Source organism: Alligator sinensis, unplaced genomic scaffold (assembly GCF_000455745.1).
Source record: "Alligator sinensis unplaced genomic scaffold, ASM45574v1 scaffold528_1, whole genome shotgun sequence".
Taxonomy (NCBI): domain Eukaryota; kingdom Metazoa; phylum Chordata; order Crocodylia; family Alligatoridae; genus Alligator; species Alligator sinensis.
In genome coordinates, this window is record NW_005841846.1 from 5,805,604 (window position 1) to 5,827,654 (window position 22,051).

Genomic DNA, 22,051 nt, shown 5'->3' on the forward strand with positions numbered 1-22,051 from the left:
TCAGCAGCTTGGAGGCAGAGAGGGATCTTGGAGTCATAATTGACTCCAAGATGAACATGAGCCGGCAGTGTAACGAGGCCATCAACAAGACCAATTGCACCTTGTTGTGCATTAGCAGGTGCATGACTAATAGATCAAAGGAGGTGATGCTCCCCCTCTATGCGGCACTGGTCAGGCCGCAGTTGGAGTACTGTGTCCAGTTTTGGGTGCCGCACTTCAAGAGGGATGTGGAGAATCTGGAGAGGGTCCAGAGGAGGGCCACTCACATGATTAGAGGCCTTCGGGAAAGACGCTACGGGGAGAGGTTGAGAGAGCTGAATCTCTTCAGCCTTCACAAGAGACAGCTGAGGGGAGATCTTGTGGCCGCCTATAAACTTATTAGGGGAGGTCAATGGGGAAGAGGTGATGCGCTATTTACTAGGGCACCCCAGGGAGTGACTAGGAATAACGGGTGTAAACTAGTTGAGAGTGGATTTAGGTTAGATATTAGGAAGAAATTTTTCACAGTAAGGGTGGCCAGGATCTGAAATGGGCTTCCAAGAGAGGTGGTGCTATCACCTAGCTTGGATGTCTTCAAGAAGAGGCTAGATAGTCACCTGGCTGGGGTCATCTGGCCTCGGTCCTCTTTGCTTCCAGGGGCAGGAGGTCGGACATGATGATCCTTGGGTCCTTTCCGACTCTAGAATCTATGAATCTATGCACGGTAACTACTCTGCAGTTAATTTCTTACCTGCATTTGCAGGTAGCAATGTAACTGTGGAGTAGAGCAACTTACTGTGCAGGAAGGGTCTGCACATGTAGATGGTGATGATTACCATTCACTAAAGTGTCTCTTGTAAGTGCGCCCACTGCTGGAGATAGGACTTCAGATTGGTGGAAATAAGCCTGACAAACTCAGTGGGATATGAAGTCCTGTGACACATTTTACCTCGGGGCTTTGGTCACTGCTGTGTTAATTAACAGCAGTGTTAATTAATTTTGGATTTATTAACCCTGGTTCAACGAAGCATTATGGTGGTTAAGTACTGTAGACAGGAGGAATTCAGAGGTTTTTGCCCTACTGTAAATCTGAATGACAGTTGATATGGCGAGAGAACAGGATGACTTAAGGCACTTTCTAAACTCAATGCTTGAGCCCGTTCTAGTACACCTGACCTCTTGTGAAGTTTTGCTGATGGGAGCTTGTTATGAATATACATGCAATTAGTAGCTTCTGGTTGAAGTTGAGAGGGAAAAATACCTTATTTTCCTCAGAACGCTGTCCATCCTTTCTGAGGTTTTGTTGTCTTTTAGCTCATATTCTGGTTTCATCTGCCTCTAAGTCTTCAGAGTAGGGAACCAATCCTTCATGGAGAGGAAGGGCACATATCAATAATAATGTTTTGATTGTTGCATCCTATCTCTGTTGATCACATCAGCGCATTATAATGACACCCAGATTCTTTTCTGCCTCTGTGCTGCCTAGAAGGGAGTTCCCCAGCCTGTACGTATGATGCTGGTTCTTCCTCCCCAGGTGCAATACCCTGCACTTGTCCGTACTGAATCCCATTCTATTCTCATCCGCCCACCTCTGTAACCTGTCCAGATCTAGTTGTAGCCTGTCCCTCTCTTCTAGCATGCTCACTTCTCCCCACATTTAAGTGTCATCTGAGAACTTGAACAAGGTGCTTTTCACCCCCTCATCCAAGTCACCGATGAAGATATTGATCAGTGGGGGCCTGAGGACTGAGCCCTGGGGGACCGCACTGCCCATGTCCCTCCAGGTCGAAAATGACCCGTCCACCACCACTCTCTGGGTGTGGCCCTCTAGCCAATTAGTGACCCATCTTACTGTGTAGGCATCTACACTACAGTCACCTAATTTTTTAATGAAGATGGGGTGAGAGACAGTGTCGAAGGCCTTCCTAAAGTTTAGAAAGACTATGTCCACCGCAACACCTGTGTCCAAGGCTTTTGTGACCTTTGTCATGTTGTGCTGCTGCCACTGCCGGGTAGAGGAAGAGTCATCAGTGTATACCCAGCTCAGCGCCTGGAGGCTGGGGGACATAGATAATAGTGCTGGGGCTGAAGGTGTGAACCTCTGCTGTGCATGCCACTGTGGGGGCAGGGCCAGGGCCAGGGCCAGGGCCAGAGCCAGCCCTGGCTCGACTCTCCAGTGGGTAGAAGGGGCTACCAGGCAGAAGCTGCTTCCCCAGTTGCATGCTCAGCTCGGCTTGGCGTGGCTCTGCTCTGTGTTAGTGCTGACATACTTGAGCCCCTTCCCTGATCCCCACCTGGACTTGGGGCTATTTTGCTCCCCTCCCTCCCCCCAGTCTGGCCTTTTCTCCTGGGCTGCCTCAAATGAAACTTCAGTCCAGGCAGCTGGGAAAGCACAGCAGGATTTCCCCCTGACTGGGAGGGGACTCTGGGGGTCCTGAGCCATGCTGAGCCACAAGCAGGGTGGAGAAGCTAGGCAGACCCTGGCTGGGGTCCATGCCAGTAGGACAGGAGAGGGAGAGGGGAATTAAACCTCCATCCATCCCCTGTTCGCTTGAGGCTGCTGCTGGGGCTGGCCATGCCCCCTACGGCTCCAGCAGTGAGGGTGGGAGAATGCCTGACAAGGGCTGCTCTGCCCTGGCCAGGCAGATCCTGGCTGGGGTCCCCTGGGGGGAGAGGGGAGGGAGGGGGGAATAAATCCCCTCCCTGCCCCCTTTGCCTCAGGGGGCCATGCTGAGTCTGCATCTGGCCATCCCCAACCCCTGGTCCAGCTAGAGAGCAGAGGGGTGGGACCAGCCCTGCTCTCAGAGGCCTTGGGGCTCTGAGTTAACTTAAACCAGGAAGGTTGTCTGGGACAGAAGTTCCATAAACTGGTTTGACCTCAATCAGTTATATCTGATATTGCATTTAACCAGGTTTATCTTAAACCAGTTTTGGTCATTTTGAAAATGGTTTATGTGCACTGAATTGCACATAAATATACCTTGGGAAGAAAAACCTGCAGCATCCTTATAGGCTTGGCAGTGGTACGCTGGCTAGCACTATGGAAGAAAGAGACTTGGGGGTCATCATTGACCACAAGATGAACATGAGCCTGCAATGCGATGCTGCGGCTAGTAAAGTGACCAAAACGGTGGCTTGCATCCATAGATGCTTCTCAAGCAAATCCCGGGACGTCATTCTCCCCTTGTACTCTGCCTTGGTGAGGCCGCAGCTCGAGGACTGTGTCCAGTTTTGGGCTCCGCAATTCAAAATGGATGTGGAGAAGCTTGAGAGTCCAGAGAAGAGCCACGCGCATGATCAGAGGTCAGAGAAGCAGACCCTACGATGACAGGCTGAGAGCCCTGGGGCTCTTTAGCCTGGAAAAGCGCAGGCTTAGGGGTGATCTGATGGCCACCTATAAGTTTATCAGGGGTGACCACCAGTATCTGGGGGAACGTTTATTCACCAGAGCGCCCCAAGGGATGACGACTAGGTCGAACGGTCATAAACTACTACAAGACCGTTTCAGGCTGGACATAAGGAAGAATTTCTTTACTGTCCGAGCCCCCAAGGTCTGGAACAGCCTGCCACCGAAGGTGGTTCAAGCGCCTACATTGAACACCTTCAAGAGCAAACTGGATGCTTATCTTGCTGGGATCATATGACTCCAGCTGACTTCCTGCCCTTTGGGCAGGGGGCTGGACTCGATGATCTTCCGAGGTCCCTTCCAGCCCTAATGTCTATGAAATCTATGAATTTCTGTTCTGTTGCAGGTTTAAATGAGTTTCTGATCACTTAAGCCCGTTTATGTGTAACTTCTGTCCCTAGCTAGCAAGTCTACACTGCTTCCACCTCACAGCTGGGAATGCTGCCATAAAGGCTGCCTCAGCAGGGCCTCAGGTTCACATGTGCCAACATCTGAAAATAAGCCACTCTGAACTGTTCTTGCATGATACTAATTTATCAGCAACAGCACCCTCAAGCATGCTGTGCTTTCCTTGGTGGGTTACCTCCTAAGCAGTGGCAGTGTAGGCAGGCTAGGAAATGGTGTTGAGTGATAATGCCAATTGGCTTGTCCCCACATTAATTAGCCCATTTTACTGTGTCATGTGGATGCAGTTATCTGTCCATAGTTTGTATCATGGGTACATTTATAATAGTTTGGAACATCTATTCATCTACTCCATCCATTACACATCAGTGTGTTAAGGATGGCTATAAGCACATCAGCGGAAGGCACTGTAGGTTGTTACAGGCCATGGTTATAAACAACCTATTGCCCTTTTAGGCCCTCTCACAATCCATAATAATTGATTTACCATTTCTTAACACTTTGCATCAATCTACCATTAATAGAAATGTAACCCAATATGTTTAAACTCCATTTAAGAAAAACAAGGCAGAAAGAAACTCAATTGCTTCCATAAGGCTATTTAACCAATCAGTAGCAGAGCTCAGGCAAAAACCCAGGCCTTTTAACTCTTGGTGTTGCACCCTGTCTACTAAACCTCTCTATCTATACACACAACTCAGATTTTCTTTCAGTTGATTTTTTTCATGACCTAGGGCAACGAGCTGACATTGGAACTCAAGCAGAAAGCAGAGGCAGCTTTGCCAGCAGCAGGACAAGTTTACTGTCTCAGTCTGGGACACAGCTCAGGACTGATGCTGACGAGGTATGGTTTTCATCACATACAGTCACATACTGTCCAGATCAGTAAAGATGATCAGTAAGGATGGAGTAAAATTGCTACTTAACATTCTGTGTTATCGACCTTATGAATTGGCATACAGGAAATGCACCTACAGCTCCCTATTTTGCCCTGAAAGCCAAGTGGGCTATTAAAATGGTTTTCTTCATACTGTAGTTTCCAATTTTAACAAGTTCCCCAGTAAAGTTTAGCTCAAGTCTTGTAATACATAGTTTTTAAAAGGTCTCAATCAAGCAGAAAACAGTAGGTGGAATAACTGTACAATTAGTTACCAAGCAACATCTTCCAAAGTATTAATTGAATTCTGAAATGTTGCACAGGTGCTTTCATCAGTATTCCAAAACTAGTTTACCCTTATTGAATGGAGTCCTGACTTGATCATTATTTAAAAGTCCCACTGAAGACAATGGAAATTTTATCTGAATAGGAACCAATAAAGGCATCAGAATTAGGCTCATAGCTACAAGGGTTTTCTCAAAAATGTAACCTGGCAACACGTGGTTCAGTGATAAAAGAGAAAGCAAAGCTCATATTTATTCTGGCAATACCAATAAACGTCCCTCAATGCAAACATTCAACACTGTTTGAAAGCCAGTTTTACAGTTGAACAGAATATTGTTATAGAAAGTAGTTGGTTACCAAAAATACATCATTGCATTGTGAATTAGATTTTCCTTTCTGAAATCTTACCATCTTTTATGTGATGGCTGATTTTCAATTCTTATTTAGGGGGAAAATGAATAAGAAGTGCATGTTAGACATGCACATGACATTTGCATAATTGCTACTGAACTCTTATATTTTCTAGCTGGAGCACCTTTTGTGTGAGAAAATGAGATCTGGAGGGTATTTTCCTATGAGACAACTCTTCAAAAACAATGACCCTGAAGGCAAAGGGCAGGTCAATAGGTATGTACCTTACAAAGGAGTTTGTATTTCTGTATCATTATGCAGCACTTGATACTTGGCTTTGGCATATGCATGTGTATCAATAAGTAACCAGGCAAACCCATGTGTCCCTTCCCATGTATTTAATACCATAAAATACTCTACATTTTTTTCTGTCTCTTTCTGTCTCTTTTCTCCCCCTCCCCCCTTTTCCTGTTTACCACACTGATAGTACTTCATTTTTTTCTTTGTTCACTGTACAGAGATGGAATGAATATAATCACTCTATGAATATAATGCATATTTTTTTTTATTCATAGAGATGTGCTTCTCATGATGCTGATCAAATTTCTGGGGAGGTGTATCAGCTCCAAGCAGTATCAGCAACTTCTTGTAAGGTATGTGAGCAAATGAAAGCTAAAGAAGCCAGAAAAAGGCTTGTAAACTGTTCATAATACTTTGTAATGCATCACAATCAATAATATTTATTCTTTGTATAATGCTTCTGTCTGTGTTTCAAACTAGAAAAATGTGGTTTATTTAAGTGTAAAATAGAGAGACACTCCTAAATTGCATGATCTAGAATATACATATGCTTTTACATTCTGAAAGCTCAGTTTTATCTTTAAAAGACAAGTATTTAAAGTAGCTTTCCTGATGCCAGTCCTTCAAACTGTTACTTCTTCATGGGCTCCTCTAGGTTGCCATGGGACTGTGTTGGTTCTCTAACCATCTTCCTGCACAGTGCAGGGTTGATTTGATTTTATTGTGCCAGACTGATGGATGACAAGTCTAACCATCAATACTCCATAAATCATGAATTACTCCTGTGATCTAGTGGTGTAATATTGGTGGAAAATTAGAGTAAGTGAGAGAAGAATACACCCTGCGAAGTTTTTCCTAATAGTTTGCTCAGACTTATCTTCCTTCACTGAAACAAAATAATTACATAGTTACTGAGAAATAATATATTTATATTATGTTAACAATAATAGGTTCTTTGTGTGAATATCACTGCCTTATCAGCTTCCAGCAATCATCATAGCACAGTAATAGCCATGTTACTCTTGATAAAATTTCAGGCATATTTACCATTACAACTGACTGAGCAAATTTATATTTGTCAGTGGTTGATACAATTTCCTTCTATTCACAGATTCATAACTTGAGGAGCTTTATATATAATATTTAAAATTCTGTTAGTTAGACATAATTTAAAGAAATACTACTTTTCTGTACTTTGCCAGAAAAGAGCAAATAGAAACCAAGGCTGCACTATAAAGTTTTGCCTACATGGTTGTGTCAGAGTCATAGAGAAGTAGGCCTGAAAGGGACCTCGACTTGGGACCTCTTCAGTGTATGTTGTCAACATTTCATAGAATCAGGACATTAGCTGCTGTGGCTCCCCTGCTTTACCTGTGGCAGGTTAGGGGGTTAGGTCTATATTGTGTCCGGCTTGATAGTAGTCTTATGTAGAGTTTAGATTATGGTTGTATGGGATGGCCTGAATAGGGATGATCCTGCCTCAGGCAGTGGGGTGGATTAGATGACCCCTGGAGGTCCCTTTCAGCCCTACTTCTTTATAACTCTGTGACCCATGAGGAGCTCCATAGGCCAGATGACACAACCCTGCATGCTGAATTAGATCCAGCTTGCTGGGCTATTCTGTAGTCAGGTGTGGCTCATGGGACCTGAGGAGTGCTAATTTCCACCAGGAGCCTGACTGGCTGGAAGACATGGCTCCATGGGCCCATGGACCATAGGTTCAGCACCACTGCTGTACGGTATTAATCAGCTAAGCTAAGCTTGGAGTTTCAAGTACAGAGTTAGTCCTTGGGGGACAGTCATCTTTAAAAACTTTTTATTATTTTCCAGTCTTACTATCTAAATTTTGCTGACCTTTATCCATGGTTTTTTATGTAAGAGGCTGAATTAGATTTTTGTTTCTTTGGGAAGCTTAGAGTATAGGCTTCTCTGTCATGGAGCTGAGTCACTGTAAATAATCAGCATGATAATCATTAGCTTAGTAGAATTCATATTAACTAATTATAGTGCAGTTAATACAAATACTAGTATGTAAGTAATTGACACCCACTAGATTTCTCTTTTGTATCCAATATATGGTATTAGAACAGGGGTGGGCAAAATGTGGCCCTGAGGCCAGATGCGGCCTGCCAGGCCATTCTATCCATCCGGCCCACGGGGCCCCTTACAAATTTAGAAAATTAATATTTATCTGCCCTGGGCTGCCTGTCATGCGGCCCTCGATGGCTTGCCAAAACTCAGTAAGCAACCCTCTACACAAAATAATTGCCCACCCCTGTATTAGAAGGAAGAAAGTTGTAATTTGTTTGTTCTGCCTCTCTATCTGTAAATGATCTTTATCTTTTCTGTGACTGAAGAAAATATAAAGTAAAAACAAACATTCCTGATTCTATGTTGAACAGGCTTAAGTTACAGGACAAAACCATTATCAAGTTTGAAGAGTTATATGCAGCAGTCCGTGACCCTGCTACTTCTGGGGCTCCAGCCTGGTTTGATCCAGTCAGTCACAGACATACGGATAGACCTACAATGACTGCATCACAGGTTCATGGGCAACTGAAAGAAAAAGTGAAACAAAGGTATAAGCAGTATGGTTTCACATCTAGGAAGGATCATTGTGTTCACTTAGCCTGACCTCTGATGTAACAGAAGCAACAGAACTTCACTCAATGATTCCTATATTAACAACAAGGTCCCATTGTTGACCTAGGTCATATCTTTTAGAAAGGTATCTATTCTTGATTTAAAAATATCACGGGTTGGCAAATCCACCACATTCCCTGGTAAGGTGTTGTAATGTTTAATAACACTTACTGGTAGAAATATCCATCTAATTTCCAGTTATAATTTGTCTGACTGAGTTATTCTTCAGGTCGTGGGGAGTATGATGGGAGTGGGAGGTGGAAATAAGTGGTCCTCATGGCAGATTATTTCAAAGTGACAGAAACTGGACACAGTTTTCATTCATAAAGTAATACTGCTGCTTACGGATATTTCTAAGAAAGAAATACAAGCAGAATGCCTTCTCCCCCTATTTAGAAGGGGGAAAAATCTTGTTGTTCTTTATTATATATCATAAAAAATCAGAGGAGGTCCTGCATGGGTTAGATCTACAGAGAGTATAGCTTCTTAGCTGCAGGATCCTCATTTATAGTTTGATAGCACTATTAGATAATGGCACTACTTCTTTCTCTCCTCTGTTTCTCCACTCCCAAACATTGTCCTAATTTATTCAGTAGATGAAATGGAGGGAAATGGGAGTTCTGTATGTGCAGTCACTTGATTTTTCCAGGGAAATAGGGGGGCTGGGAATTTGCCTCTGGACATGGAAATTCTCCAATAATTGATGCATATATAATACATTATTGCAATATATTTTGAAAGCCATAGAGTCTATTTTTAGCTTTCAAATACTTGGATTTCAGTTCTTCCTTTTAAGCATCAAAGATTCTACAGAGTGGAGGCTGAAGGTGTATCAAGTTTGACCCTGTCAGCATCCTAAACCATAAAGTGAGATTAGGAGGGAGGGAAAGTGAACCCTTTTATGAGGTTCATTTAGAAAGAGAACAAGGCTCACTAAGGATTTAAAAAACAAAATTGAGCAAAACTTAATTACTGTCTCAAATTTTTCCACCAATTGGGGATGATGTAACTGTAGAGAAGACTCCCAAATATGGCTATTCTTTTCAACAGAAATGTTATAATTTTGTACTTGCCAGAGAATGAAGAATGTTTGTGTAACTGGGCAAGTTCCATAAGGATAAATAAGTTAAGGCCAATCTTGTATATTGAAAACAGGTCACTGGATATTGCTGATCTGATACCCCAGAAGAACCCAGAAAGTGATGTGAGGATTCTGAAGCCTGAGTTTAAGAACATCCTTAGCAAGCTGGGCTTCCCCATGGGCAGTGAGGAATTTGAAAAGCTTTGGCAAAGGTAACTTTTGCTTCTGGGTTTTTTTTCCTCTTGGCCAATTTTAGATGTTTCTTATTCCCATTAAACAATAACCAGCATCCATGTGGTGTTAGGTGGTTGCTTTGTGAGTGTGTGTGCAGGGATGATGTTAATACTGTTATGGGGGAGAAGTAAAGGGTGAAACAATGCTGGGTACTTAGTCCAGAAAAAGGGACAGGCAGGGACTCCACTAGCCACCTTAAATCTGCAGCTGCTCTGAGCATAGAAATCTCAGAGAAGATGGGGTGGGGAAGGTCCTACCTGTGGAGAAGGTACTGAATAGAGTATGTTCCAGTGGCCAGTCACCAGTTAGGGATCCAGCAAATAGTAAAGTGTATGAATGGGTTAGGAAAAACAGCATGGTGTTGATGTTTCCATAGAAATACTTGTCAAAAGAATTGTCACCAGTCCATTTTGTTTCACATAGTAGGTCTGCTGCTGGTGAGGATCTTCTATACTGTAATTTTCATTCTGATCCTAATTAAAGAATCCTAAATATTTGTGAAGCCCTTGGAGTCTTCAGATGGCAGATACCATGGAAGTGCAATATTAAGAAGATAAACCAGGAGCCCAGCTGTAGCTCCGTACTCTCAGTGGAAGAAGCAGAGTATGAGGTCCCATGTGGTCTCAAGATTTGACCTACTGAGTCTATTTTGCCTGTTACAATATGAAGCTATTTGTCTTACCACTAGGTAGCATCAGCTGTTATAAAAGTGTGTAATAGGTAGATTTGATAGTGTGTGCTCTTTATTTTTCAGTTTTGGTGCTGGGGAAAAACTTGACCTGTAGGCTTGACTCTGTCAATGTTTTACCATATTTGATGTTCAAAGAAAGGTGAGAGGTGGAGGAAGCATTAGGTAATTCTCTAAGAAAGTGATCTAAATCTGACCCCTGCATTCTTGCTTTGCTCTTTGCAGATATGACACAGAAGGTATGGGAGTTCTCAAGGGAGAGCTGCTTCTTAAAAAACTAGGAGCAGAGTTCCAAAACGGATCTTCAAACAATGCTAAAGTTTCAGGTATAAATAGAAAAATCAATTAATTTAATCTATAACATATAGTAATGCTCACATCTATCAGAAAAATAAAGTAGTAGGGTGAGGGTGTTATAGCTGTGATGGTCCAGGAAACATGTGAAAAGCAAGGGTTTTTGGTGGTATCTTTTATTGGACCAAATGTATAGTTAGAAAAGATATTAGACAAGCCTTTCAGGCACAAAGTACACATCTTCAGTTCTGGAAACGAAGGTACAGCAGACAAAACAATGGCTTATGTTTAACTCCATATGTACATTAAAACAGTCACTAAGAGCAATGGTCAGCAACCTTTGTGCCCAAAAGTTTGTCTTACATCTCTTCCAATGATACAGAAAAAGAAGGGTCATAAAAATGGAATGATTTATGGCATTAGATATGTATATACCTCTAGATCAGTGGCTCAATCTAATTAAATGTAAAAGCTTTTGACTAATAGCTATTTGGTAGCCTGTGCAAGGTGAATTTGGTTTCAGTACAGTTCATACTGGGGACAAGATATCGAGACTACAAATCTTCCACTGTACTCACTGTTTACTAACATCTAAGCTTTTTCTATAGAACTTTAAACAGGTTCTGAAAACTTAGACTATCTTGGTGGTCCTCAGACAACTGTTGGGTTGCCTACATGGGGAAATAGCATGGAATAGCTCTTCCGCATTAGTTTTCTATGTGGACTCTGTTCCACAATGTGAGTACCCCTTTTAATGCGCTTTGGAAATAGTTAACTTAAACTGCATCAAGGCACTCTTATTGTGGTATAAGGGTATCCATGCAGAGAATTAGTGAGGAACAGCTATTACACTTCAAATTCACACTGTAGTTTATTTAGCAGTAGCTTCCCAAGTAGATCATGCTCACTGCCTCTCCTTGGCTCCAGAGGCTTTTCTGGGAGTTTTTAAATGCTCCGTTGTGTCAACATTTATGTGTGTTATCTGTGCAATGATACCATGTCATCTGCCCAATTCTATACAGAACACAACAAGGACAGCGCACTGTAGAGAAGCTTGCACTGCTGCTGATTTGGATGACAGAATTAGAGACCTCAGACTTCTTTATTCTGTGGACTACATCTTAAGATAAAGATCCCCTTATGGGACAGCTCTCATTCTAGATATCTGGTCCTGATTCCTCATGTCCACTATACTGGAGAGAAAAGAAAATAGACTCACTTAAATGCAGTTGGTGCAGCTGCATGGTTTTTCATTCTCCTGCTCATTTTGTATCTTTGTTGATTATTTTTTCTTTCTGGGTAGGGGGTTTCCACTGTAAATGGGGACCTTTCTTTGTTCCCTGCATACCCTGTTGTTCTTATCATCCCAGCTCATCCTGTAGTTTAATTGTGCCCTCTTTTCTGCTTTCTGCCTCTCAAATGTTGGTGTCACTTGCAAATCTGTCCCTGAATTGAATTTACACCTAAGAAACATCTTAAAAAGAAAAACCAAAGCAGATGGGTGTAGTTTGGTGATTCTTTTTCAGCTTGCTTGGATGAGAGGAAAGTATTTAAAAATCCTGGACTCTGCTCCAAATAGAAATATCAAAGATAGACAACCTAGGGCTGTTTCATCACTATTATAAAAGTAGTTCTGCTGAACTCCTGGAAGTGGTCCGCATTCCTCCACAGACCACCAATTGAACAGAATGGCAACCTCATGCCCTGAAGGCCTGTCAGTCTCCCACCTTCACAAGCACTGGATTCCCTACTACTGTTGTTCATTCCTTGTTTTAAGGGAAATTTGTGAAACTTTGTGGCTTGTGCATATACAATGGACATTTTGTAAGCAATCCAGTATTCCAGGGACAGTTGTTCATGGACTAGTGGATAAAGTTGTCTAAATCAGAAAAGCAGGGCAGTTGACTGCTGATGATACCATAGAGATATTTCAAGAGGCAAATCTCCAGTTGTTTGGGTTTACTTTTTATTTTTATATTTAAAAATGACTACAATATGTTTAAAATACTACAATGCAGCAGGCTATAAAGATGAGGTGTCAAGTAACTATTTCAAGCTTAGTCACATTCAGAGAAAGAATTGAATCTGGGGGACAGGAGGGGTTTTACTGGGGTCCTGGCACTCATTCTGTTAGGGCAGATCCTACCAACCTGTTTCCAGAGTTTTGGGAGAAAGATTGTTCAGTAACTGGACCTCTGATAGTTGTGACTGTGTTCTCATCTTTTGAATCCTTCTATTCAGTTTTGGTGCACAAAAGCCCTGTTACCTTTGCCACCACATTGACTGTTCTTAATTTTATTTATATTAAATAACATTAAAACTTCTCTTTCTGTGCCATATCCAAAGGACAAAACCGAGAAATTTCAAAAGTGGAGCAGGAACGTAGAGCTTCCCTAGGGATAGAAAGGTGGCTGAAAGATAAATTCAGAGAAGGGGCGAGAAGCATGAAAGAAGAGTTTGAAAAATATGATTCACAAAAAACAGGCAAGGTAAGATGCTTTCTTGTCTGTGAAACTGCAGCAAAGAGGGAGGTACACAGCAAGTGCTGCTGAAGTGGTGTGTGGGATGCAATGATATTTTTCTAATAAGACATTAATAGGTGTTAATAACTAGCAATTTGAATAGCAGATATGTTGAAAAGCAGGGCAAGCATTTTCATCAGATAGATTATACAGAGAGAAGACCAAACAGCAATTGAGCCCTGCAGGCTCTGTACATTATTGTGGGCAAAAATTCTGCCATTATTTAAATCATTTGGTGTAATTTTCATCTGTTCTTCTAAGAGAAGTAACCAAGAAAGCAGAGACGAGATGGCTTTAAGGCACTTCTATGACTCCTAGATTCAGGGCTGCTGTAAAAGCCAGTGTAAACATTGGTATAACTTCAAGAGCCTAAAACAGAGCAGGGTAGCACCTTAGGGTGTCTATACATATAAAGTGAGACTGCTCCAATGTGCTGTAATTACCATGCTCCAGCAGGCTGCAGTGTCATGTATATCAGCATCCCCATGCTGAAACATGGTGGTGGAGATGCTTTAACTAAAGCTCACCAAATGAGCAATGATACCATGTCATCTGCCCAATTCTATACAGAACACAACAAGGAAAGCGCCCCCACCGCCATTTTTCAGCACAGGGACGCTGAGACATGTGACATTCTGGGCACTTTAATTGAAGTGGCTCTCAGAACTGCTCTGATTAAAGCGCCCTTCCCGCCCCCCACAACTCCTGGAGCATGTGTATAAACACCCTTAGGCTAGGGACAGAAGTTACACATAAACTGGCTTAAGTGGGCAGAAACTGGTTTAAACCTGTAACAGAACATAAGTTCAGTGCACATAAACCAGTATCAAAATGGCTGAAACCAGTTCGAGATAAACCTGGTTGATATTATCAGACTTAACTGATTGATCTCAAACAGGGTTATGAAACTTCTGTCCCAGATCCCTTCCTGGTTTAAGTTAAACTAGAGTCCCACAGCATCCCACCATGCTCTGAAGCCCTGTGCCAGCGTGTCTGCTCCTGTGGAGCAGGGCTGGCCTTGCCCCTTTGCTCCCTAGCCGGAGCAGGCAGAGAAGGGGCAGGGGTGTGGGCAGATGCTGGCCCCCCTAAGGTGAAGGGGGCAAGGAAGCAGTTTATTTCCCCTCTCTCCCCTGTCCCACCAGCATGGAACCTGTCAGGCATTGCTCGCTGCTCCAGCGGTGGGGATGTGGCCTTGGCAGCCACCTGAAGTGAACTGGCCAAGGAGGGGGTTGAACTTATCCCATCTCCCCCACGGACCCAGGCTGGGGGGGTCTGTCTACTGCTCCCCCCCTTGCTGCTGCAGTGGCGGGGGCAGGGGCATGGCCAGATGGCATGGTCCCTGAGGCAGAGGGGGCAAGGATGGGGTTTATTCCCCACTCTGCCCAATCTGCTCCTGGGGACCACAGAGTAGAATGCCCCGGCCTATGCTCCCTGCCCCCACTATGGCCAAATGCACACATACACATGCACACACACAGGCATGCACACACACAGGCACGTGCACGCTACTGTCACGCTCTGCACATGGACACAGACACAAACACACTCTCCCTGCCAGGAACAGACACACACCCAGATGCACACACATGCACAGATGCACAGACAGACACACGCACACACACATTTTCCCTTCACAGGACCTCCCTCCTCCCCCACTCTCAATCATATAGATGGAGCCGTCCTCCTATCTTGCCCCTTGAATCGCATGCGGCTCAGTCTAGCTCCCTGCTCAGTCCCTATTACACTTACCTGCAGGGAGCTGCTACCCAGCTGTCCCATGCAGTCACACAGATGCAGAGGGCCGTGCTCAGCTGGGCCGGGCCGGGAGTGCCGTGTCATGTCTCTGCAGGCAGGTGGCAGGACTGGAGGGGTGGCTGCAGGAGGCTAAGTTGAATTTTGTGGGGATATAGCCCCCAAGGCCCTCCCAGCACAACAAAAATGGGTGCTGAGTTTAAAACTGCGGCTTTCACTTTCCTGGTGAGGATCCTGGGACCCTGAACTGGTAGAGGCCCCTGTGCTTGTGTCCAGCTGGCCCGTCCATTAATCCGCCTATGGCCCCAGGGGTTTCATACAGTCCTGGGACTGGGAGATCACAGCCATGCTTCTCAGCTGGTGGACACCAGGTGAGTCTCAGCACCAGAAGGCATGCTGCTGGGACACAGCACTTGCAGCAGTGGGACTCTGCATCAGGACAACTGTGGGGCACTGCCAGGACCCAGAGTCTGCAGCTGCAGGACTCAGAGTTGGCAGCTGCTGGGGCTGAGAGTGCCCTCAATTGTGGGACTCCCAGCCCTGGCTGGGCATGGAGTACCCCTGCAGCTGGGAGCCCGGTCAGCTGACAGGGCTCCCAACTGCAGAAGAAACCCTGGTACATGTGCAAGTTAAAGCTGGATGGTACCATCTATCTATAAAGTTACACATTTTTAAGGTCTAACTTTATAACTGGTTGGAGCTTTTTATGGTGTGACTGTTTATACTTTGAATGCGTAGCTGGTTACAGTTAACTGCACAATTAACCAGCTAATTGTGCAATACCTATAACATGTAGAGGAGGCCTGTCTCAACCTGCCTGGGAATAGCCGTGATGTCTATGATATCTTCAGTGCACAGCATCGCTAGCTTATCCCCTCCCATCCCAGACCCATCTCTTCTGTCCTTGACTCCACTCCTGATGTGCCACTGTATCCTAACAGGACAGTGTGAGTTGCCCTGTATAAAGTCAGCTCCTGGGGAAAATTCTTCTGGGAATGAGTCTGCAGGAGGTAAAAGGGCCATGGTGAAGGAGAGAGCACATCCCAAGGTGACTGATGTGGACTGTTTGTAGAGCCAGACTATAGAGAGGTGATCGTGTTTCAGCTTGTTTGGATGAAAGAAAAGTATCTACAACAATTTTGAAGCAATTGTAAAATTCTGTTGGCTTAGATGAGATCAAGATTTCACATATTATGAGAAAATGAGGCAGAATGTGACTCTTGAGCATTGACTCAGCAGTTTAAAACCAGGAACCAGGCCAGAATCAGATGACAAAGGTCATCACAGACTGTTCTTATTGAAGTTCATTTTAATTAGTAAGGGAAGTCTGATTAAATTATTTTACTTTTTTTTGGAAGGTGAACAAAGAAACTTTCCTGTCAGTCCTACAGAAATTTGATATGCATCTCAAAAAGGAGCATTTTAACCTCTTCCTGGCAAGATGTGGCCTTGAAAACAGTCAGAATGGGATCAGTTACTTTGATCTTCTTAGACACTTCCAGGATCGCAGTGACAGAGGGATCACACAAAAAATTCTCTCTAATCGCAGGCACAAGTTTGTATAAAATCATTGCTCATTTGTTACAGCTTTTTCCTTTTGATTACATAGCTTTAGTAGAGCTGCACCTATTGTCAGTAAAAATTAAGTCTAAGGTGACAAAAGTGAAATTTCAACTCATGTCCTTATCAAGTAAAAGCAGCCTCTCTGGCTCCCTTATGCTTCTTCCCCTGTGTGTCTGTGGACACCTCACCTAATTTTTATGGAGTACTTTGTGCAGTGGAGGCTTTCCCCTTTGTTGATTATGTCAGCCTGGGAAGGACTAAAAGGCTGAAAGGCTGTATTTCTGTCAGAGCATTGTTCCTGCCCCCTGGGCAGCCAACAATGTACCAGCATACCCTTTCACCTGAACCTACCCTATAAGAAGTGGCCATCAGAATTAGGACAGGTTATCCCTCTCCAAAATAAATGAGTCTTCCAGTCAGAGGAAAAGGTCTCCTTTGTGCAGCTGTTTGTTTTAGGAATTAGCCCCTGGCCCAAGGCAGGGCACCTTGTTTTAGTGGTTGACCCTCAGAGCTAGGGGTTATTCTAAACCTAGTGCTGCATGGATTCCAGTTTATGTGGAGGTGGGAGAAGACAGACCATCAAGGGCCATGATAGCACGGGGGAGAGAGACACATTTCTAGGGGCTGACTTTCCTTGAGCAGCTCTTCAGCAAGCACAGGTTTATTTTAGCATTGGCCTTCTGAAGCAGAATGACTTTTCCCCTGAATAGATCAGCTGGGAGCAGTGCCAGATCCATGCCTTCCGCAGTCTGCTTGGAACACTGGAGATACCTATCACGGGACAGGGCCTCTGAGTGTCAGATCTGCAAGCAGCACAAGTAACCTGGAATAACCCTTTAGATAAACACTAAAACTATGCACACTGCAAGTCTTTGGAAAGGCTTTCTTGACAATCTGAGCAAACTTACAAAGCTGTTCTGCCCTCTGCTGTTAGAGTTCAGTATCACAGAAGCTTTAAAGCCAACCACAACATTTGAATGAACATTAATAAAGTGTGACTAGAAGAGTAGCAATATATAAATAAATACATAATTTCATCCACTTTGTTAATGCAGTGCTAATTTGATTGAAATGGTGACGGTCTTTCAGGAACACTTAGTGCTATTTTCCTTTTAATGTCTTTCTATGTTTGTTTCCTTTTAATAAGTTTCTATTTGCTACCATTTGCAATAACATAATGTGGCCAATACTGTCACTCTTGTTGTTTGTCACCTCAGTGCTGTGCAAGGTAGGCTGTGCCCTAGATCAGTGGTTTTCAACATTTTTGTACCAGAACCCATTTGTAAACAAAAATGTCCAGTGCCGACCCAGTGCCCCTCAGTCCCAACCCCCTGGCCCAAGGCCCCAGCACCCCAGTGTGTGAGGTGGGGGGCTGTATGTGGGGCATGGGGACCCCCAAGCAGCCCTTCACAGGCAGGAACTCTGCCAGCCTGCAAGGGAAAAGCCAGAGCTTCCCATGTTTTACTCCTTTAAAGGATAATTCATTTTTAAAGTTTGTGAACCTTTCATATATTCTTGCGACCCATTTTTGGGTCCTGGTGACCCACAGGTTGAGAAACACTGCCCTACAGATCTTACATGCTAAGAGAAGTTGTGTTGGGAGGCCCAGTGGAAGGAGCTACCAGATTTTATTATTGTTTTTATCGTGTTTTCATAGACCTATTCATTTTCTTGGTTACAAGCACCTGGGCTTTTTGCTTCTTACTTCAGATTCATCTGAAGTTGGTGTAAATGCTCAGAGATGCACCGTCATGTTCTGAGATGCAGGGCAAACATTTGAAGTGTCCGGTGCTGGAACACTGGGTGGGGGTAGAAATTTAGCCCTTGTACCTGTAGGCAAACCCCAGGGTGATGTGTTTTTGCTAGGTTGGGGTCATGGTCTGGTCCCTCAGTCCTGGCACAACATTGCCCTATTGGCAGGAAGTATAGGTGCCTGTACATGAGCACAGAGGCTGCTCCAATGCACTGTAATTAATTGAGTCTGCTGGAGTATGGCAATTACAATGTTCCAGCAGCCTCCCTTTTCTTGTCTATCAGCATCCTTGCACTTCAAAATGGTGGTGGGGGTGCTTGAACTAAAGCTTGTTGAACAAGCTTTAGTTCAAGCACCCCTGCTGCCATTTTAAAGCATGGGGACACTGATCCATGAGACACTGAGGCACTTTAATTACAGTGGTTCTTGGAGTCAGCCTGCCAGTCCAGGGCTCCTGCAATCTGGCTCAAAGTGCTGTAGAGGGGCTGGCTGGGTCACGAGGGTACTCCAGTGTGGGGCTAGCTGGGAGGCAGCCCCTGCACTGAAGCACCCTCATGTCCTCTCCAGCCCCATCAGTGTCTACACATTTGCTGCTGTATACAAAAAAAAACAACTCGGCAGCAGGTTAGTACTTGTGTTTACAAGTACTAACCTGCTTCAGAGTTTATTAGTTTTCTGTGGCCTAATAGGGCCGCACGTGTAGACACCGAGACATTTACTGCAGAGCTAATTAGGCAACTGCAGCAAACATCTCGTGTAGATGCATCCTGTACTGTGTACAGCTGGCACTGGTACCTATATAGCGTTGCACTGCATTGTGTAGCTATACACTTTGTTTTCTCTTGATGCTTTCTAGAGCAAATACTCTTTATAAGCACGAAGATCTTTGTTTTCTTTCCCTGGGAGCCAAACCAGCAAGCTTACCTTGAGTTGTAAAAGCCCTGCTTGTTTTTTTCCTACAGCTTGATATGACCACTCTAACCTCCCTTCCCACCTGGAGTGGAGTTTGTTTCTCAGCTCTGGAATCCTTTGATATCAGTCTCACATCCAGGCAAGTTAGTCATCCAGTTCCTTAGGCAGACCACGGAGCTGGACTGCTAGTCACTTGGGGAATGTTTTTCTTCTGTCAGAAAGCTATTCCACTAAAAAAATGTTGACCTACATCTGTCTGCAGCATAAGAACCTGGAGGTGCTGGTAAAGTAGAATAGGGGTGAATAATATTTGATTTAACTCCTGATTTTAAAATGTTCTCCTTTGTAGATTTCATTGGGAAGAGAGTATCAGCTCAGCTTCCACTGTGACTGCACTTGAAGTCAAACTGGCAAATTTATTTCAGTCTGATTTCCTTTCACTCTTGACCACATTCCAGTAAGTGTCCAGGAACTTTTGACTTTTTTGCTTTTCTTTCTGTTATGCTTATAAGCAGTGTAAGTTGGAATGATTAATGGTACTAAAACAGAATTCACATCAATCAGGCATACAAATTCAGAATGAAAGAAAGCGTGTCTTCTCTAGAGGTGAAGTTTCAGAAAGTGCTCCTTCCAAGCAGTGGAACTTCACAGACCCCATCAGACAGTCCCACCTGATGTCACAGGACTCTCTGTGTGCACAAAGTTCTGCCCTGGCTGGTCTCTTTGCAGCACTGAAGCACAAGTGAGACTCCCAGAATGTAACCTGCATCTTTTAATATAGCAGAAATCCCCTCCTTTATCTCCCTCTTATTAAAAGGGGAGCATTATTGTTAACCTGGCTGTCAGAAAAGTGAATCTGCCTGTCTGCAAATGACCAATATTAATTTATTTAACAATTGCATAGTTAGCATTTTGGGGCCCCTGAAGGACTTTCCTGCCTTTTATTTTTACTGCAAGTTGCTCTGTAAACCCTGATTCTGCCACATTCTGGATGCTTTTGGTCCCTATTAAACCAGACAAACAATATGCACCCCATAATGGCTAGAACTTCCCTCTCCCTTTTTTCAATTTTGTGCTTCTCCTGCAGAGTTAAAGGTGACAGAAAGATGGCTTAAACAGCCAGTAGGGGATGCCCCTTGTTGGGGAACCACTGGGAGGTTTAGCAGCTGTGATGGCCTTTGGCCAGAGTGTTCCATGTTCTGACAGTCCTTGACATTGGTGCTCTCAGGCTGCTAAAACTTGTACCTGGAGTCCCAGGAGCAGCTTATGCCCCCTTGCTCTTTCAGGTGCCAAGCATGGCTCTTGATCACCTGTGGATTTAGTTGCAGTTACAAACAGACCCTGTGCCCATAGGAGAATGGTTGGGATTTGCTGTTATCCACACAAAAAAGGTGGGAATATTGAAACCAAAAGGGTAACATAGAAAAAAATCTTTAGAATGCACCTGGGTCTTCTTTTTGAGCCATGAAGCATGAGGTAAAAAAATCACATTCTAGCTGTGCTCTTTTACTAACCAAGGAATGCCTTGTTTTAAATATGCAGCAGGACATGTTTTATGACCATCATCAAGTCTGATCCATTTTTATGTATTTCTCAGAAAAATTGACAAGCTGGAGAAAGAAATCATTAGTCAGCAGGAGTTTCGTGCAGCAATTGAGAGCAGGTAAGAATAACTTCCTTTTGTTCCCCTTGTGCAGATAACAAGTATATGGTAGATACATTTTTATTTTAAAGGAATGTTCTTTTAAAGCACATTTTTCCACATTACCTGCCACTGCATACAGCTGTATTGCATTGCCAGTGATGCCATGTCAAATAACCAAAGGTTTGAAAAGACAGAAAAACAATGGACTATCCAGCTGGTGTTTTTCATTTGCAAAGTAGAGTTGTACAGAGAAGTACAGTCTGATATTTCTAGAGGCAAAAACTGGGATTATTAAATTAAAAAAAAAACAGGCTACATTTCCACTCTGGATTAGGCCAGTTCACTTCCAGTGTTTTTTTAGTGTATTTGCATTACTGTAAAACTGCCACTATAAAGAAAAGTGGGCAGAGCGACTTACACCAATAACAAATGGAAATTAGAAAGCAAAGGCCTGATCTTACTAGGTGCTAATCACCTTCAGCTTCTGTTGTTGGTGGGAGTGAGGGCATTCTGCATCTCACAAGAGCTGGCTTTTAACTGGTCATAATGGACTATTTGCTCTGGTACCTTCTCCCTTCCACTTAGATCCTTACCAGGTTGCTGTTCTGGCTCACTGCATGAGCTCTGTGAACCTTTGAAGTTCTGGGTAGACTGCAACCCTGTTGCTTGCCATACCCCCTCTGGCACACTTGGAGAATATAGGTCAGGGATGGGCAATTATTTTGAGCAGAGGGCCCCTTACCCAGTTTTGGTAGGCTGTTCCGGGCTGCGTGGGTAGCCCCGACCCTTGACAGGTGCCCCACCCCTTGACAGGTGCCCTGCCCCCTGGTCACCATCTTGGGACCAATGTCTCAATGTCTTGGGACCCATGTCTTAGGGCCAGCACTGGTGGGACCCAAAGTGGGGCACAGGCTGGCAGGGGTCTGTGGAGCCAGATTGGCCTGCACCAGCAGGGGAGCGGGGAGCTGGCCCGGCACCATAGAGCCCCTGCCAGCTGGGACCCCGCGCTCCTGCCACCCTGCTCTGAGCCCTGCCGTCACTGGCCTCAGGACACCAGTGTGGGCCCTGTGCTCCCACTGGCTTTCCCCTGCTCACACCCAGTGCCCCCAGCCCCGCGGTACAGGCAGGGGGCAGCACACAGCCCTGATCCCCTGCTCGCTGGCAGGGAAGAAACTGGTGCTGAGCACAGGGAAAAGTGGCCCCTCGCCTGCCCCATGGCTGGCGCCCCGTGCTGCAGCCGCTCACAGCCCACCTGGGGCTGCCTGTGCCTGCTCCGGACAGCCCCGTGTGGGCTGCAAGTGCCTGCAGCATGGGGTGCCGGGCATGAGGTGGGCAAGGAGCAGCTTTTCTCCGTGCAGGGA

General features: G+C 44.5%; 1 protein-coding gene across 1 annotated transcript in view; it reads left to right on the plus strand.

The window, feature by feature from the left end:
- The window catches only part of LOC102371355 (EF-hand calcium-binding domain-containing protein 6-like), a 123,597-nt gene that overhangs the window by 14,578 nt on the left and 86,968 nt on the right, over positions 1-22,051 (plus strand). The window contains exons 2-11 of the mRNA XM_025208060.1: positions 4,525-4,634; positions 5,479-5,579; positions 5,879-5,956; positions 8,006-8,182; positions 9,402-9,539; positions 10,475-10,575; positions 12,890-13,032; positions 16,176-16,372; positions 19,395-19,502; positions 20,643-20,708. Of these exons, the coding sequence (XP_025063845.1) occupies positions 5,503-5,579; positions 5,879-5,956; positions 8,006-8,182; positions 9,402-9,539; positions 10,475-10,575; positions 12,890-13,032; positions 16,176-16,372; positions 19,395-19,502; positions 20,643-20,708 (1,085 nt within the window). The 5' untranslated portion in view covers positions 4,525-4,634; positions 5,479-5,502. The remainder of the gene's footprint in view (positions 1-4,524; positions 4,635-5,478; positions 5,580-5,878; positions 5,957-8,005; positions 8,183-9,401; positions 9,540-10,474; positions 10,576-12,889; positions 13,033-16,175; positions 16,373-19,394; positions 19,503-20,642; positions 20,709-22,051) is intronic.